The sequence below is a fragment of the Lepidothrix coronata genome, unplaced genomic scaffold (genome assembly GCF_001604755.1).
Source record: "Lepidothrix coronata isolate B3197 unplaced genomic scaffold, Lepidothrix_coronata-1.0 Scaffold54, whole genome shotgun sequence".
Classification (NCBI taxonomy): Eukaryota; Metazoa; Chordata; class Aves; order Passeriformes; family Pipridae; genus Lepidothrix; species Lepidothrix coronata.
This window is the reverse complement of record NW_016690234.1, coordinates 1,080,529-1,090,869: the sequence shown is the minus strand read 5'-3', so window position 1 is coordinate 1,090,869 and position 10,341 is coordinate 1,080,529. Positions and strand designations below refer to the sequence as shown.

Genomic DNA, 10,341 nt, shown 5'->3' with positions numbered 1-10,341 from the left:
GGATGGGGATGGGGATGGGGATGGGGATGGGGATGGGGATGGGGATGGGGATGGGGATGGGGATGGGGATGGGGATGATCCATTGGACCTCCTTATGAGGGCCCTGGCTGGAGCCCCCCAGCAGGCTCCTGGCTGGATACATCTCTCGATCCGCAGGGTTGGGAGTGCTCCCAGGGGTGTCTCTGACTCCCAATGCCCTGGCTGTCCCCGCTGAAGACCCTGGGGTGTAAACACATCCCAGTGCTGGTGTCTCACCTTTGCTCCAGTGCTGACTCAGGGCCCCGTGTGTCCCTTTGCGCAAGAGCTGTGCTGGCAGGGGACTCTGGCCGGGCGGGCACCGCCGGCCAAAGGGCAGGAACAGCCCCTGTAAAGGCAGCGGGACCAGAGCTAAGCACAGGAAGTGCCACTAGGAAGCTCTTCTGGAGCAGAGAGGAGTGAGAGGTGTTGGTGGGAAGAGGTCTCCCGGAGTGGACAGGACCACCCTTGCCCAGGGCTGAATTCTTCCTCCCCACAGGCTGCTCCGTGCTCCTGGCAAAGATGGATTATGCCAAATCCCTGAGCCAGCGCCTGGCTGCCCCCGTCTCCAGGTAAGTGCTATGGAGCCACTGTTCCCTGGACTGGGGACACTGGAGCCCTCCCTGCTTTAGCACCCCTTTACTCCCCAAGTGATGTGCTGCTCCCCACTGAGTCCTGGGGTGCCAGGAGACAGTGGTGGGACTCAGGACACCCCAATCCCTGTATCCCTCCCCAGATGTGTCTCAGCAAGTGCCTCCATGACCCAGCAGCTCCTGGCAAGCCCAGCCCCATCGCCCCGGCCTTTCCGTGTGTGCAACTGGGACCGGAGCCTGCGCAAGGGTATCATGGCCCCGAGCCTTGCTGAGCTGGTCAAGCAGGTGAGCTGGGGGTCTGTCTGTCCAGGGTCTGTCTGTCTCAGGTGGGAGGTGGGCTGGCTGCCCCTAGCCCTGCTCACTCCCAGGCCCCCTGCAGGCTCAGAGTGCCCTGGCCATGCCGGGTCCCATCTCGCTGGTGCTGGATGAGGATGGAACTGTGGTGGAGACCGAGTCGTTCTTCCGGACGCTGGAGGAGGGCACGGTGCTGATGGCCCTGAGCAAGGGGCAGAGCTGGGCTGCCCCCAAGGTGAGTGGACCTGGGAGGGAGAGCAGGAGGCTAGTTTGTCCTGTCTATCCCATGCTGGGATCAGGTGGGATGCTGGGTGAGGTGGGACTGGCAGGGTGGGGTGCCACTGGGTGTGACCTGCTCTCCCCAGACTCCTGGCCCCTAGCTGAGTCTGTCTATCCCATGCTGTAATCGGTGGGGAGGTGGGACTGGGAGGGTGGTGTAACACTGGGTGACCATGGCCCTGATCTCCCCAGACTCCTGGCTACCAGCTGGGCCTGTCCCGCAAGCCCCCTCGGAAGATCGATGTTGCCTGTGTCACCTTTGACTTGTACAAGACCCACCCAAGGGACCCAGGCTGCCTCAACGTCAAAGCCACCCTCTATGGCACCTACAGCGTGTCCTACGACCTGCAGTGCTACGGCGCCCGGCGCCTCATGAAGTGAGTGCTGTGGGGCTGGGATGGCTCTGGGAGTGGGGACACTGCCCACCCTGCCCCGTAGAATGCCAGGAGGGACGCTCACCCCCTTTCTCCCTGCCCAGGGAAGCTCTGCGCTGGACACTGTTCACCATGCAGGCCACGGGCCATGCCCTGCTTGGCACCTCCTGCTACATGCAGCAGCTCCTGGATGCCACCGAGGAGCAGAAGGAAGAGGAGAATAGCCTGGCACTGCCCAACCTCCTGCCCCGCAGCCTCCCAGCCCTGCCCTCCAGCCTCTCAGCCCTGCCCCGCAGGAAGATGCTGCAGTGAGGGCTGGGTGTCCTGTCCCCCATCCTCTGTACCCCCCAATTGCTGGGGATCCCACACCCTGCTAGGTCAATGCCTGAGGCGGTGCCCACCACAATGTCTCCTTGCACTCTGCTGACTGAGCGGGGCCAGATCTGCTCTGGAATAGCTGCTGCTCTGTAAATATATTTATTTAAATAAAGTTTTCCTGAATTCAGCTGCATCTTGTGTCATCTTTGCGGGGGGGGGACACACAAGACACTCAGCCCCTTGCACTGCTTGGCACTCAGGGGTGCTGCTGTAAGAGCATGTGAGGAGGGGAACTGTTGCGAACACTTCCCAAGGGAGCTGCTGCCTTTGCCCTCCTCCCTGGCACCCAGAGACTGGCTCTCACCTCCTGGCACAGAGCCAAGACCCCTCCAGCATTGCAAACAACCACGAGAAGGGGATGGGGCAAACCCCAAACCCACTGGCCTGTGGCAGCTGGCACCAAGCCTGTTCTTGCTCCATTTGAAGGGATGAAAGGTGTCCCTGCTCCTTCAAGCTGTCCAGGATTGGCACAGAGGGACACTGCCCCTGTCCTGGAGGGGGTGTTCCAGTCTCTTGGGTCCTCAGCCCCCTTGGCAGCCCTGTGCAGGGAAAGCTGCTGTAACCCGCCAGCTTTGCACAACCCCAGGCAATGGTGCTGCCCTGGCCACGTCCATGGGGATCACAACCGCCCAGCAGCTCCAAGGATACCAACTGGGAAACAAACAGAGCTGGGGGCACTGGGTTCCATCGACCTGGCTCTTGGGGATTGTCCCTGAGAGGGGATGGGGAGCCCAGGGAGGTCCCTAAAGCACAATCCCTGCCAGACAGGGCAGGATGAGGGTGAACAACCACTGCCTGCCTGTGCTTACTGGGAGCTGTGGGGAAGTGAGAAGTTGTGCTCTGGGGGTCCTTAGGGACATTGTGCCCCATGACACACTGCAGGGAACTCATGACCGGGGCCACGCTCACCTGAGCATCCACCGCAGGGGTCTGGAGCTCCAGTGCAGGAACTGCTGGTGTGGGAGGAGACCTGAGCCCCACCTGCGGCTGTGGGAGCTTAATTAGCCTGATAATTAATGAGCCATCAGCCTGCAGCCAGCACCAGCTGCACCCAGTCTGGGGGTGGCTGCATTGCCCCACAGCACAGATGTGTGACCCCCCTGGGGTGATGTAGGTGCCACCAAGGGGTGCCAAGGACAGTGTGGGGACATCATGCCCTGCCCTGCTATTGCCACTGTCCCCATTCCCTGTCCCCACAGGATGACAGTGGCCATGCCAGCCCCCGCAGTGTCCCCCACCCTCACACAGGTGTTTATTAGACATATTTATTTCTGTACACACTTATACACACGGTTCCCAGGGCAGCTCCATCCTCACCCCCAGTGCTGTCTCTGTGCAGGGTCCGCTCTGCAGTGGGGGCATCTCCATGTTTTCCAGGGTCTGGACATGCCATACCCCCCATCTCAACCCTGTAGTGTCTACCTGAGGGCAAAGCCTCCCCACAGCCCCCAGGGCAAGGCTGTGCACTTTCCCCCTGCCTCAGTTTCAGGGCAGAGGTGGGGGCTGACTCCCCTCAGCACCACGCTCCCCACCACAGGGTCCTCAGACCCCTGAGCGGGGGTGAAGTTTGGGGCTCCAGATGCTGAAGCTGCCCCAGAAGAGCCTCCTGGGGGTCCTCTCCCCGCCATCAACCCCTGCAAGGGAGGGGTGTCAGGCACCGGTCCCCTGTCCCCCAGCCCCTGCAGCCCCCCGAGCAATGGCGGGGGGCATGGGGGGGTTACTTGACGTGCTCAGCAGCGTGGGAGGAGCAGTAATATTTCTTGTGTGCGATGAAGGTGGAGAGGCTGCTGAACTTGATGTTGCAGAGGCGACAGTACCTGTGGTTGCCGTTGGGCACAGGGCCAGGCACAGCCTTGGCCGGGGGGGTCTGCACCCCCCTGTCCGTGTAGGCGGGGGGCGTGGGGGGCTTGCGGGCAGCTTCCCGCAGTGCCTCGGGGGCTCCGGGCGAGGAGGGCGGCCGGGGGGACGCGGGGGGCCGGGGGCTGCCGCCGCCATCCTGGCCCTCCTTGGCACTGTAGCTGTCCCGGCGGAGGCGGGGGGCAGGCGGGCGAGGGGGTGACGTCGTGGGCAGAGGGGGCTCTGGTGTCCTGCTGGCACCAGGGGCCAGGGCATCGGGGACCCCCTGCCCGGCCAACGCCGGCTTGGCCACGAAGAGCCCATGGGCGTTACGGAAGTGCTCGAGGAGGTCGCCCTTGATGGCCCCGTTGAGGGGACAGTAGGGACAGGCAGCAAGAGGTCCCTTCGCCCCCGGGGGTGGCAGGGGACTCTTGGGGTGACGCTGCAGTGAGTCCGCCCCGGCATAGGGGATGCTGGGGCTGCCCGCCGGGGCTGCCCTCACCTGCACACCTTCAAGGTCCCCCTCATTGGGGCTGCCGGGGCTGTGCCGCCCCTTGAGGGGGGCAGGCATAGCCCCCTTCATCTTCTGGAGGTGCTCGAGGGTGCGGGGCTGCAGCGGGGTGGCCGGGCACTGGTACTTCTTGTGCACCAGGTAGGTGTTGAGGCTGTTGAAGCTGATGCGGCACGCGGTGCACTCGTGGTAATCAGCCAAGGGCAGCAGTGGTGCCGGAGCCGGTGCCGGTTCACTCTGCCACCGTGGCTTCTTGCTCAGGTCAATGGGACCCTCAGCATCGGGGCTGGCGTGAGGCGAGGGAGCAGCACCGGCTGGGTCGGGGGCCGGCGGTGGGTCGGGGGCCGGTGGCGGCTCAGCAGGTCGGTGAGTGGCCCCGTGGATCTCGTAGAGCTTGCGGCGCTTGCGGGTGCGCAGGGGCTGCGGCAGGAAGGGCACTTTGGGGGCGGCGGGGCGGCGCAGGGGGGGGTCATGGCGGGAGGCACAGTAGAAGCGCTTGTGCACCACATAGGTCTCGTGGCGGCTGAAGCGGATGTTACAGGCCTCACACAACGTCTTGCTGGGGTCTTCGTCCCCCTCGTCTCCTGCCGAGCTGCCGGGGCTCTGGCTGTCCTCGCTGCATCGCCCAGATCCCCCCTCTGCCTCGGGGGACCCTGCTTTGCCACTCCCCTCTTCTGCCTTCACCTCTGGCACAGTGGTCAGTGGTGTGGCATCGCGGCCGGTGTCCCCATCCCCTGCTGGTGTCCCCTGCCCGTTGCCCACCGGAGGGGACAGCAGTGTCCCCGGGGCAGGAGGACCCTTGGGCGCCCCAGGGGGTGCTTTGAGCTTGCGTGCCCCGGGGGGGCTGTCCTCGGCCAGGTGCCGGCTGGAGCAATATAGGCGCTTGTGCACGTAGTAGTTGTTGATGTTGTTGAAAGTGATCTCGCACTCAAAGCAAGTGGCACCCTTGGGCACCGGCGTGCCTGTGTAGATGGTGGGTGGCACCGTGCCCCCGTGGCCCTGCTTCAGCCGGTTGTGCACCAGCTCTGACATCTTCGCCAGGATTTCCGATGCTTGTGGCACCACTGCGGCTTCGTGGCCGAACACGTACTGGGGGAGGAAGACGGTGCCGCCGGCTGTGCCTGTCCCTGGCTCACTGGGCACCGGGCTGGAGCCCGGCGTGGGGCTGGTGAGCTCTGACTTGACCTTGGCCGAGGGCAGGCTGTGGGGGGATGAGGTCCGGGAGCCTGCGTCGGGGCTGCCGGCCCCCTCCCCGCTTTTTGGTGCCTCCGCCTCGCTCACTGGGCTGCTGGCAGGCTCCTCCTTGATGCGGATAGTCTCGCTGGAGGTGGAGGAGGAGGAAGAGGAGGATGATGCTGATGAAGGCCCTTCCCCATTCTGTGGCTGGGCTGGTGGTGAGAGCTTGCCAGCCCTGGCATCAGGGGGCGAGGAAGGTGGTGCTGGGGGCAGTGTGGCGTCAGGGCCAGGTGGGGGGCCGGGTGGGGGGCCGGGCAGCACCATGTGCTGGGGCAGCGCTGGCAGCCCCTCGGGCAGGAACGCTGGCAGGCTGCACTTCCGCAGGGACGCGTTGTTCGGCTGGCTCAGCCCTGCCAGGGGACAGAGGCACCAGTGTCACTGACATCCCAGCACAGGGATGCTGCCCTGACCTCCGTTACCCATACCCCTGGCACAGGGATGCTGCTCCATCCCCTATTACTGACACCCCCCGCACAGAGATGCTGCTCCGTCCCTGATTCCCAGCACCCCTGGCATAGGGATCCTGCCCCATTTCCCATTCCCAATATTTCTCACGCAGAGACGCTGCTCCTTTCCCAACATCCCAGCATAGGGATGCTGCCCTGCCCCTGTTACCAACACCCCTAGTACAGGGATGCTCACCCTGTTCCCCATTCCCAACACAGGGACACTGCCCCGTTCCCACCTCCCTCTCTGCCACCAGAGCCTGTTGGGTACAAGGCCTCAGTGCCAATGCCATCCCAAGTGCCCTGTGGCCGCAGCCCCAGCACTCACCAGGAGCGACGGGTTTGGCAGCAGGAAGGGCTGATCCAGGGGAGAACACCTCGCCCTTGGAGCCCGGCTGGCAGATCATGTGGTTGGTGACCAGGTGGCTGTACAGGATGTCCCTCGTGGTGGAGATGAAGCCGCAGCTGTGGCAAACACCTGTTGGGAACACGGCATGGGCTGAGTGGGTACCTGGCAGGGCAGGAAGAGCCAGTACCCATCCCCAGGCTGTGCCAGAAGGGACAGGGGTGTTCCCATGGGAACACTCACCATTCAGGGTGTCCGTGTGCACCTTCAGGTGCCGCTCACAGTTGGCTTTGGTAGTGAAGGCAGACAGGCAGATCAGGCAGACGAATGGCCGCTCTCCTGCGGGACACACGAACGCTCAGGAAGGGCAATGGGGACCATGGGGACACCCCACAGGGACAAATCCCTCCATCTTTACAGGACTGAGATGGTGGAAGACGTAAAAGTGAGCTGCCCCAAACCAGTGACCCAAATGGGGAGAACCTCATCAAACTGGTCACCGTGCTGCCGCCCCACAGCCTCCCTGCCCCTCCACCCAGACGAGAGGTGCCATGCTGTGCCATGCCATGCCATGCCATACCGCTGTGGCTCCGCATGTGGATCTCCAGGGAACTGGCACTGGGGCAGCTCTTCTTGCACTGGGGGAAGGGGCAGACACGCTCGTTGGGATACGTCTCCTTGGGCTTCTCATCCACAGCTGGTGAGCCAGCGCTGGCGCTCTGTCGGCTGGCACAGTAGTACATCAGGTGGGCTTGGAGGTTGCGCTCGCTCCGGTACCAGATCCCGCAGTCCTTGCACGGAAACACGTCCTCTGCAAAAGGGAAGGGACAAGGGACATGCATCACTTGTATTATGGGTTTGGGAGCCCTGGCAGGGCCATGTCCCTTCCACATGTCCCCAGGACTCACTGTTGACCACGGCGGTGGCCAGGATGGCGGCCATGCCGGCCTGCTGTGGCAGCAGCTGGATGTCCGAGTGCAGCGCCGCCGGGTACGGGGATTCGCTGGGCTCCGCCTTCACCCCGTGGTTGGGGACAGGCGGTGGCTCTGCCACCACGAAGGCACTCACATGCTCGTTCTCCCGCAGCGCGCGTGTGGTCCGGCACCACAGAGCTTCATCTGGAATGGGGGGACAGCGGTCAGCGTGGATCCCTGGACCCCATCCTGCTGCCCGCGTGGCTCTGGGACACCCTGTCCCCTCTGTCCCACCTTGTCCCCGCTGTTCCGGCAGTGCCCGGTGTTTCCTCCCAGCCACGGCCTGGAGATGGCAGTGTCTGCCCGTGTCTGAGCCCTGCACAGCCGTGCCTGTCCCGAGCCGCAGCTCTGGCTTCTGCCAATCCCTGCACATATCCATGCGCCCATTCCCGTGCCAATCCCTGAGTTCACCCTTACACCCATACCTGTGCCCATCTTTACAACCATCTCTGCACTCATCCCTGTGCCAATCCTTGTGCCCATCCTGTGTCCAGCCTTACATCCATCCTTGCACCCACCCCTGTGTCTCTCCCTGTTTTCATCCCTGTGCCCATCCCTGCATCCATCCTTACACCATTCTTGCACTCATCCCTATATCCATCCCTTAGTCTACCCTTACACCCATGCCTGTGCTATCCTTGTACCCATCTTTATACCCATCCTTACACCTGTGCCATCCCTGCACCCATCCCTGCTGGGACTCTCCCCAGCCCTCTTGGCATCAGACAGCCAGAGAGGCTGGGACAGGGACAAGCCCGGGGCAACCAGCGGGAGGACATGGAGAGCAGACACTGGGACTGAGGGCATGGATGGGGACACTTTCCCTCTGAACCCCCACAGACAGTGGTACCGACCCTTCCTGTAGATGACGGCGTTGGCATCGGGCTCTCCGGGCATGAGGGGCAGGCGGGACAGCCAGCAGCTCTCGTCCCCCAGCACAAGCGTCACGGGTGGGCTCTGCCAGGGCAGGGACAGGGGGTCAGCACCGCTCCTCACAACATGACAGAGTCACAGTGAGGGGCTGCCAAGGGGGTCACAGCGCTTCCTGAAACGGGCCAGGGTCACGGTGAGGGGGTGCCAGGCTGGGGTCAGGGGGAGAGGCTGACGGGGCTGGTCATAGCACTCCCCAAAACAGGCCGAGGTCATGCTGAGGGGCTGCCAGGGGTGGCCACAACACTCCCTGCTCAGCCCCTGCCCAGCTCTGCCTCCCTGCATTCTAATGAATATTAATGAGCATAAGGGGGGGGGAAATTAATCTCTCTGATCCTCCGATGGCTGCTGCAGTAACGATATGAAATCTAATTATCCATCCCAATATTTCCAACCCCTCCAACTCAGTCTGACAGTAGCAGCCAGTTGGGGCCTTATCACTGCCAGGAGCCGAGTGCCAGCAGTGTGATAAACCCCCTCAACACACATGTGAGGCGCTTGCACACGTGTGTGAGGCGCTTGCACACGCATGTACATGGCCCACAGTGCTGGGGGAACCCACCTGGCCCATGGGGGCTGGAGACATTGGGATGGGCACATGGGACACAGGGATGGGTGCTGTGGGCTGAGCACCCTTGGGGACCGTAGTGGAGGAGGGAGGGGATGGTCCCTTTGGAGTTTTGCTCTGTGCATGGGGGAAGCTGTGGGTATCTCCTGATGGAGGGAGGTCCCTGCAGTGCCCAGGAGTCCTGCAGCACCCCGAGGTGCTCCCAGCACCCCAAGGGAGCTCTCAGCACCCCAAAGTGCTCCCAGCACCCCAGGGTGCCCACCCCAGCTCCCCTCAGCGGCCCCAGCCCCTGCGTCAAGCCTTTCCTTGTTCTCCCTGGAACAAAGAGGTCGGTGTCTCCGCTCCACACCGGCTGATAACCATCAGAAACCCTATCTGCTCCGCATCCGCCGGGATGGCGCATGGGCACGGCCCTGTGCCCTCACTGCACCCCGGGCTGGGTGGCTGGGGGGGACATGGGGCAGGGATGGAGTTGGGGGACAGCCCCGGGGGGGCTCCACAATTCCTTGGCACCCCCAGGCTGGCTCTCAGTGGGTTTCCACGACCTCCTGAGCACTGATGTTTTGGGGGACCCCTGTGGGACCAGCTGGGGGCAGGCAGGGATCTTCCTCCTCCTCTTCCTCCTTCTCCTTTCCCTCCATTAGCAAAGCCATAGGCACACACGATGCCACAGATGCATTAAAGCGATCGAGTGTTCCCAGCTCCCACTAAAAGCCCAGGGTGGGATAATCTCCCACACGGAGATGAGGAGCAGAGCCGGGCAGGATTTGGGGGGGACCCCCTGCACGCCCACCCCGCCGCCAGCAACAAAGACGAAGGGACCTGAGGGCGACAGCCCGTATCAGGGATGGGGCTGCGATTCCTTCCTCCCTTCCCTGAGCAGAGATAGGGAGGGAGGAGAGTGGCAGAGGAGAGCAGGGCTGGGAATCATCAGCCGGGCTCGATAAGGGAGCTGCTGAAATGGGAGCAAAAATATTTAGACAATAAATGAAGTATCAGAAAAAAGCCGCGCATATCTTTGAGAAATCAATCATCCTGTACTGGGTGTCTGGACACACGGCGCCAACCGGGAGATAGGGAGCCAAACTGGGCAGATAAGGGTTAATCAAGGATTTAATTCAGCAAAGATAAACGGGCCTGAGCTAAAAAAAAAGAAAAGGAAAAGAAAAGAAGAGCGAGGGAGAGAGGAGGAGGAGGAGGAAGAGGTGGGGATGGAGCCAGGCCTCGAGGATCCTGGGCTTGAGCTGCCTGTGTGTGGCTCGGGGGGGATGTGGAGGGAAGGCTGTGGCCGGGCCGGGATATGAGGATCCAGAGCCTGAAACACACCCATGTGCACATTCATAGATACACCCCCCCCCTCCTCTGCTGCTCACCCCAGTGATGGCACCAATAGCCACTAACAGCCACCAGCCCCTTGGTGCCACCTTGGTGCCCCCTTTCCTGCCCCTTCACCACTGCTGCTGGTGCTATCCAGGCACAATCAGAGTCCCCAGGGAGGAAATTTGGGGTGGGAAATGCAGATCCCGTGACTATCCACAAATAACCAAGCAACCTGTAGCTA

The 10,341-nt window shown here is 62.7% G+C and overlaps 2 protein-coding genes across 3 annotated transcripts in view; one reads left to right on the top strand and one right to left on the bottom strand.

Moving 5' to 3' along the window:
* The window catches only part of CIDEC (cell death inducing DFFA like effector c), a 4,038-nt gene extending 1,978 nt beyond the window's left edge, over window positions 1-2,060 (top strand). For both annotated transcript variants that reach the window (XM_017816130.1, XM_017816128.1), the window contains exons 2-6: window positions 515-587; window positions 752-893; window positions 988-1,137; window positions 1,374-1,558; window positions 1,660-2,060. In XM_017816130.1, the coding sequence (XP_017671619.1) occupies window positions 538-587; window positions 752-893; window positions 988-1,137; window positions 1,374-1,558; window positions 1,660-1,867 (735 nt within the window). In that variant the 5' untranslated portion in view covers window positions 515-537 and the 3' untranslated portion in view covers window positions 1,868-2,060. The remainder of the gene's footprint in view (window positions 1-514; window positions 588-751; window positions 894-987; window positions 1,138-1,373; window positions 1,559-1,659) is intronic.
* Window positions 2,061-3,201: 1,141 nt separating this feature from the next.
* The window catches only part of ZFPM1 (zinc finger protein, FOG family member 1), a 37,028-nt gene continuing 29,888 nt past the window's right edge, over window positions 3,202-10,341 (bottom strand). Inside the window, exons 5-10 of the mRNA XM_017816084.1 lie at window positions 8,137-8,239; window positions 7,217-7,426; window positions 6,889-7,119; window positions 6,552-6,647; window positions 6,291-6,440; window positions 3,202-5,866 (exon numbers count right to left, since the gene is read on the bottom strand). Coding sequence (XP_017671573.1) covers window positions 3,651-5,866; window positions 6,291-6,440; window positions 6,552-6,647; window positions 6,889-7,119; window positions 7,217-7,426; window positions 8,137-8,239 — 3,006 coding nt within the window. The 3' untranslated portion in view covers window positions 3,202-3,650. The remainder of the gene's footprint in view (window positions 5,867-6,290; window positions 6,441-6,551; window positions 6,648-6,888; window positions 7,120-7,216; window positions 7,427-8,136; window positions 8,240-10,341) is intronic.